The sequence below is a fragment of the Henckelia pumila genome, chromosome 2, assembly GCF_033568475.1.
Source record: "Henckelia pumila isolate YLH828 chromosome 2, ASM3356847v2, whole genome shotgun sequence".
In the NCBI taxonomy this organism is placed as follows: Eukaryota; Viridiplantae; Streptophyta; class Magnoliopsida; order Lamiales; family Gesneriaceae; genus Henckelia; species Henckelia pumila.
This window is the reverse complement of record NC_133121.1, coordinates 156884790-156892211: the sequence shown is the minus strand read 5'-3', so window position 1 is coordinate 156892211 and position 7422 is coordinate 156884790. Positions and strand designations below refer to the sequence as shown.

The 7422-nt window shown below is 33.3% G+C and overlaps 1 protein-coding gene across 2 annotated transcripts; it reads left to right on the top strand.

The window, feature by feature from the left end:
- The first annotated feature begins 769 nt into the window (after window positions 1-769).
- Window positions 770-5931, top strand: LOC140881013 (cycloartenol-C-24-methyltransferase). 2 transcript variants are annotated; one of them, XM_073285961.1, is made up of 14 exons: window positions 770-935; window positions 1073-1159; window positions 2273-2339; window positions 2951-3024; window positions 3331-3415; window positions 3508-3563; window positions 3804-3858; window positions 4151-4198; window positions 4282-4365; window positions 4442-4558; window positions 4641-4724; window positions 4806-4931; window positions 5072-5169; window positions 5659-5931. In XM_073285961.1, the coding sequence occupies exons 2-14, from the start codon at window positions 1077-1079 to the stop codon at window positions 5708-5710; spliced, it is 1029 nt and encodes a 342-aa protein (XP_073142062.1). In that variant the 5' UTR covers window positions 770-935; window positions 1073-1076; the 3' UTR covers window positions 5711-5931. The 2 variants fall into 2 exon arrangements, with proteins under 2 accessions (XP_073142062.1, XP_073142061.1); XM_073285960.1 differs by having other exon boundaries at window positions 1059-1159.
- Window positions 5932-7422: the final 1491 nt, after the last annotated feature.

Here is a 7422-nt window from a genome sequence, read left to right as displayed (position 1 = left end):
TTAAGATATTATTTGAACTCTATTCATTTCATAGATATATATTTTTTTGAACTCACTCATTGAGTAATTTCATATAGATGTATTAAAATCGATATTTTGCTATTTGTTTTAGAAGAATGTTTACTACACAAATATATTAATAAAAATTTGATAAATTATATTTTATTGATAATAAACTAATAATGTATCGTTTATAAGATATTGTAATAAAATTAAACTTTGACCTTTTAAGTTGCAGTAAAAAATTAAAAAATTTATGGAATAAATAATGAAAAACATATTCCAAAAAATAGAAATAAAACATAATAATAAAAAAATCGTTATGATGAATAATATTTATAATTACTCAACATAATAATATTGGCATATCGTTCTATATATTTAAAAATATGGAATAACTAAGTGATAAAAATTATTTTTTGAATTATTGAAGTCCTATATAATTTAATTATTTAAGGAAGAGAAATTACTAATAAATTTATCCAAACAAGAAGAGCAATCAATGGAAGGATACTATAGTCCATTTTTATCACAAAAATTCAAAATGGAGCCCTTAAATTAATTATAAAAAAAAGGGATGCACTAAATACTAATTTGAGTGGGGTTTGACCGAGACCCTATGACAGCCTAGACGGCTGGAGAAGAAGAGTGATCACGTGCACTCTTTCACACATGGCAACCACTCCTTTTCTTTTCTTTAAATTTAATTTAATTACACAAATCGTCGTTTTGGAAACAGCTAAACAACAAAAGACACACACCCACTTCTGTAATCTGTATCCTTTGCTGTCACCTTTTTCCATTTTTCAGAAATTGGTTTTCTTTTTTTCCTCTCCCATTTTCTCCTCGCCATACAAAATCTATTTAGAATTCATTCGTCCCCACAAGTTCGAAAAAAGTCTTTGTCAAAAGGGGTCTTGGAAGTGTGAGTAAAGGTGTGGCATTGTGTTTTGTTAGCCTGCCTTTTGTTATTCTGACGTTCTTCTTCTCTCTTTTAGTCTACCCTTTTTTTTTTTTTTATTATTTTTGGATTTGGATTATTATTTAGTTTTTGTTAGTTTCGTCTTGGTAGAGAGATGTCGAACCAAGGAGCATTGGATCTGGCATCTGGGCTTGGAGGAAAGATTGACAAGAATGATGTTCTCTCGGCTGTTGACAAGTACACAACTTTTCGTCTCTTTTACTGCGATATGTGACTTATTTGTTCCATTTAAAGTTTGGACTGGATCCCATTTTCTCTTGTGAGAATCTAAGAGGGTGTTTTTGAGCCAATCTTTCACTTGACTCTGTTTCTTTTCGAAATCGGCTTTATGACTCACTTATGATCGGGTCTTATTCTTCTTGATCGAGTATGTGTCTTTGGGTTGACGAGAAAATTACAACTCATCCCTTTTTCCTGAAAAAAGTTAATTGATTAAGATAATGATACTGACAACAGTTTGCGGTGATTCTGAGGGTAAGATTCAAGAATAAAGCAAATTTGATCGATGCATGTGGTACAAGATTCAAACTTTCTTGGATCTTATCATGTGACTATGTGAAGTACTTGTTGTATTCATGTTCGAGATCTGGTTATTATTTTTAGAGTCAGTGCATATGACCACATGTTTGGATGGTAATGCCGTCCTCTTTCTCTATTCTTGAACGTCCGATAAATAATGTGCGCTATCATTTTTCTATATACTTTATTCCTTTTCCTGTTCTTCAAGTGTGAGAATTTTATGAATTGGCGCTGTTAAAATTCTATCATAGTCTATAAGCATAACCTGACTTAAGTTTGCTTAGCATTGTATTTTCAATAGACATATGACTAAGCAAATTTTTTGACACAAATTTTTACACCTTTGAATCTTATACCTAAGCTTCTAAAAACATGGTGCCAACCCTCCAATACAAGGACACCATACATTCGAAAGCTCGCTGTTCCATGCTATACTTTCATAGAATTTGTAGGATTTACAATTTCATTGAACTCGCATAATCATGTTCTATTTTACAACAAACAAGGGAAATCAAATTGAAGGAACTTTTGATGGATACATAATTTGTGACGATGTTAGCAATTTTTACTTTTCTGTCTGCAGCTGTAATATCATGGTGCTTGTTTTAGTTGTATTAAAAATCAAACTTGTTTTTCTAAGCATTCTCATCTGACCTTGTGTTTTTTTCATCTTGCATTTCCTTCTCTCTTGGCCAGTGTTGGTCAGAGGATTTGATGTGTTCGTGCTTTAATTAGTTTCATCGAATTTGTGAATTTTCAATTGTAAATCAGGTATGAAAAATATCATGTTTGCTATGGAGGTGAAGAGCATGAGAGAAAAGATAACTACACGGACATGGTGAGAAATATCTTTCTAATGCCATGTTCTTACTTCGATTTATTTTATTTTCTAGCTCTTTCATTTTTTAGCAAAAGACCTTTCATTTTTAATCTGAAACACAGCATAGCATTTCTTTCTTCTGTTGTTTTTCCTGTTTTAAGTGATTCTCAATTGTATCATACTTTAGTAACAAAATATGAGCTGGTTAAGGTTTTAAAATTTGGAGCTATTATATGGCTTGCTTACTATGATTTCACCATTGCATACGGTCTACCTATTCCATATTCTTCTGTTTTATCAGACTGGAGTCAAAATAGAGTATGGTTAGTTATTCATAAGAATCTGAACTTGAAGTTTTTAAGTTTCTTAACCATGCCAAACATTTTTTTTTCGGGGAGGGGGGATTGGTTATTCTGGATCTGAAGGAAGATAGACCACAGCTCCATCAGTGTGACTCCTTAATTTTGCTTTGTCGGCTTGGTATCATTATCAATTATTACAAGTAAAACTATTAGTAACCAGCATATAAATGACCTTTTTTGTGCTCTGCAATTTTTGTGATTATATTTGGTTTACTACGATGATACTTCAGGTCATGACACAATTTCATTTTCTCCTCAATTTACCAGGTGAATAAGTACTATGATCTAGTCACAAGTTTCTATGAGTATGGCTGGGGAGAATCATTCCATTTTGCACCCAGGTGAATTTTGTTCTTCTTTAGATGAACTCATCTTTTCAATCATGTTTTGCTGGAAGGCTCCTCATGTACTCCTAATATATTGTGGAATACATAATAGAAAATGAAAATGCTGCTTCAATCCATTTTGCTTTGTTTTAATTCACTATTTAGTATAGGCGCTCTCGTTTTCCTCGTAAATCTCATGAAATGAAGGGCCCTTCATATGATGTTTACGTATAAAATCGGTAAGGTGCAGACAATTTGAGACCATTTTGAGTTGCATCTTGTAGCTGTTGCTAAATGAGATTACTGCAATATATGCCGCAGATGGAAAGGAGAGTCTCTCCGAGAAAGCATCAAACGCCATGAGCACTTCCTTGCCTTACAACTTGCCCTCAAACCAGGACAGAAAGTAATTCCATTTCTATATTGTTAGTTGAAATTTTTGTTGACTTAAAATATATTTGCTGTTAATCGATGTTGAGGTTTATTCCATTTATATAGGTTTTGGATGTGGGGTGTGGAATCGGTGGACCATTAAGAGAAATTGCTCAGTTCAGGTGTTTGCTTACTTGTTTGTTTTTATACATTTTCTAGCATACTACTAGGGAACAAGAGTTGTGTATAACAAGTATTTACCTATTTTGAGTAGTGTTCAATGAAATAAAACTAGTTCCATCATGATGAAGCACATAAAGTTTGTTGTATCTATACAGTTAAATACCTTGTAGGAGTTTCTGTATCCATGCATTTTCATTTCTGTTTTCTCTCTCTTATTTCTATATCACCGTTTTTTGCAGTTCTACGGCAGTTACAGGTCTGAACAACAATGAATACCAGATAACTAGAGGAAAGGTAAAAATTGATCAATGACATGCTGCCAATATTTACTTCTGAGGTTGATGTTGCATTCTGAAATACCATAATGGCAGCAACATACTCATGTTTTATCAACAAACTTGTTTCAATTTGAGGTCTAGTACAATAACATAATTTAAGATTTTTGATCACCTGCATTTCCATTCGTTCACTGAGACGGTGTTTTGTTTGGTATTTTTTAGACAAAATTTTCTCTATGTTCACCAAAACAGTGTTGCCCAGTACTTATGACATTGTTTGTCTGTCTCTGTCTCTCTGAATAATGCAGACACTAAATCGCATTGCAGGAGTGCACCAGACTTGTGACTTTGTAAAAGTTAGTAAAGTTTAAATAAGTTTGTGTTGTATATGGATTTTTTTTTTTTTGTGCATTCTTATCATTTGTTCATAATCATGCAGGCTGATTTCATGAAGATGCCATTCCCTGATAATAGTTTTGATGCAGCGTATGCTATTGAAGCAACCTGTCATGCCCCAGATGCGGTATGTGAGTTTATACACATTCAAATCTTAAATCTGGTTTCCTGAGTCGGCGTTGTCTTGCTTGCCCGCTGTTCAGGTTGGATGCTATAAAGAAATATATCGAGTACTTAAACCAGGCCAGTGCTTTGCTGCATATGAGTGGTGCATGACTGAGGCATTTGACCCCATTAATAAGGAACACCAAAAGATTAAGGTAATTACCTTTTTGCTGAAAATGTTCATAAATGCTAATCTGGCACAGTTTCTTGAATTTGTAACGAACTCAAAGAACACAGGCAGAAATAGAACTAGGTAATGGCCTCCCTGACATAAGGACGACGGAGCAGTGTCTTGAAGCACTTAAAAAAGCTGGTTTTGAAGTGAGTGACAAAATGTTTGTGTTTATACCTATCTCCTAATTCTCGACAAATATTTTAGTATCCTATTTTCCTTTTACAAAGGTTGTATGGGAGAAAGATCTTGCAGTGGACTCACCCGTGCCATGGTACTTACCTTTGGATAAAAGTCACTTCTCCCTCAGCAGTTTCCGTTTGACAGCGATTGGACGCTTCATCACAAAAAACATGGTAAATGGCTGACCTTTTTCCTTTATAAAATAAAGAAATTTACATTAGTGCTGGTATGCATCGATGTCTTCATTCATGTTCCACATTTATTCTCTTCTCGCTCCGAAGATCTTCTCCTTATCTGATATCTTCGTCTGCAGGTGATGGCTCTAGAAAAAATTGGAGTTGCACCCAAGGGAAGTCAAAGGGTTCAAGCTTTCTTAGAGAAAGCTGCAGAAGGACTTGTGGAAGGGGGAAAGTAAGCATCTTTTCAACTCATGTTTGCTTGTAATTTTGTATCTTTCGAGTTTCTTTCCTGAAAACAAAGATTCAAAGAGAACATAGAAATTCTTTGGCATCATGATGCTTATCGACCCTGAACTTCTAGGCACCTGCTTCATGCATCACTATTCCTTGCTTTTTGTGTTTGGATGATAGTTGCAAGTTGCGACTTTCGAATTTGAAAATGTTAATACTTTTAAATTTCTCAGTGAATCCATTATATGTCCATATGAAATGTATGTTTTTGCTTGGTATTAATGATTTTTCATTTTATATGTATTATCATCATCGTGTGTGTATCTCTGCATCATAGCTTCTTGTTTACCCTGGCATAACGTTCTGAAAACGATGTATTTTGTTAAGCTAAGGAGCATTATCATATAGCAAATGTGGTTGAAGAGTTCACATAAAACTCGGTTTCCCCAATGATTGATATTAAAGGGTCTCTTATTATGGGGTTTTTCAGGATGGAAATCTTTACGGCAATGTATTTCTTCTTGGTTCGGAAGCCCCTTTGAACAGTCGAGCACAACATTTCTTGGACTTTTGATGACAATGGGAAGCGTTTGTTTCTTCCTTTTTTGGTGTGTTTGGTTTAGTATCCTGTGTTTCTTTGTGGTGGGAATCAAATGGTATTTGCTGTGTTTTCTATTTATGAATAAATGAGTTTGAAAAGTTTCTACCCTCAATAAATTACTTCTATTTTTAAGATGCATAAACAACATTTACCTCTCCTGATTGATACAAGCATGTTCAGATATATTTCTTTTGTAAATAAAAAAACACAAATTCTTATAAGATCGTCTCACGGGTCAATTCTGTGAGACAAATATTCGGCTCGACTTGAATCATGAAAAAAATATTGTTTGTTATGTCAAAATTATTATTATTTTTGTTCAGATATGGATTAGGTTTATCCATTTCATGGAAACAGAGTGTTTCAAAAAAGACATACTCTAAATATTTTAATTAATATTTTTTCAATAATGCTTATTGATGTGCATAAATTTTTTATGTGGATATATTTCAGTAAAAAGATGCATAACTTTGTACATCTATTTTTTTATAAAAAAAAAAACCGTCAATTTTTAATTTTTTTAAAAAAATCGAACTGCCTGGGCTATTTGTTATCTGTCTAGATGGGTTATGAGCCGCCTAGGCGGCACCCTGACCATCAAGGCGATCGATTTTTTCAGCACTGCTTGGAGCCATCGATTTTTAAAAAATCTGGACGGTGGGTCACCTAGGACTGCCTTAAGGGGAGATTTTTAGAATATTCATCGTGTCCACTCCCGTGCCATCATTGAGGTATCATTCAACTATTGGATGTACAATTCATCACATCCAATAGGTGAATGACATCTCAATAATGAGAATGGAGGTGAGCATGACGAGTGGATATCATATCAAAATTGATTATATAGATATTATATTTACGTTAAAATCCAATGCAAATTGAACTACGTTGGTGTCATATTTGACTAATTTTTATTTTTTTTTTATAAGAAAAACAGATATGGGACGATCGCATCTTTTTATATCATGTACACCATAATTACATGGTAATACTTTATTTCCGAAGTATCAATGTCATGTATATTATAAATTGTATAAATAGCACTGAAAACAGCCACAGGTAAAACCGTGACTAAAATATTTAGCAAAGGTTTTTGCCACAATTTTTCAAAACATGACAAAAACTACCGTTGTTAGGTTAACACATGGTTTTAAACCGTGGCTAATTTAGCAATAGTTTTTTACAAAACCGTTGCTAAATTAGCCACGAAAAAGATTTATCCGTTGTTAAAATGCAACAGTTTATGAAATTCCGTTACTACTTAAATCCGTTGCTAATTGTGCAACGGTTAAACTGTTACTAATATGGCAACGATTTTTACAAAACCGTGGTGAATATAACAACGATTTTTACAAAAATGTTGCTAAATATAACAATGGATTTTTTTAAAATCGTAGCAATATTTAGTCACGATTTTTGTAAAACCGTTGCAGTACTTAGCCATGGTTTTAGTTAAACAATTGCAAAATATTAATTAGCCACGATGCTTCTAAAACCGTGACTAAGTATTACAATGGTTTTCACCAAACCGTCACAAAATTAACAACGGTTTACACCAAACCGTGGCTAATATGCAATGGTTAGTATATGAATTTCTACCATACTTTTGTCCTAAATTTATATTTAAAATTAATTAGTGTTTGAGAAATTATA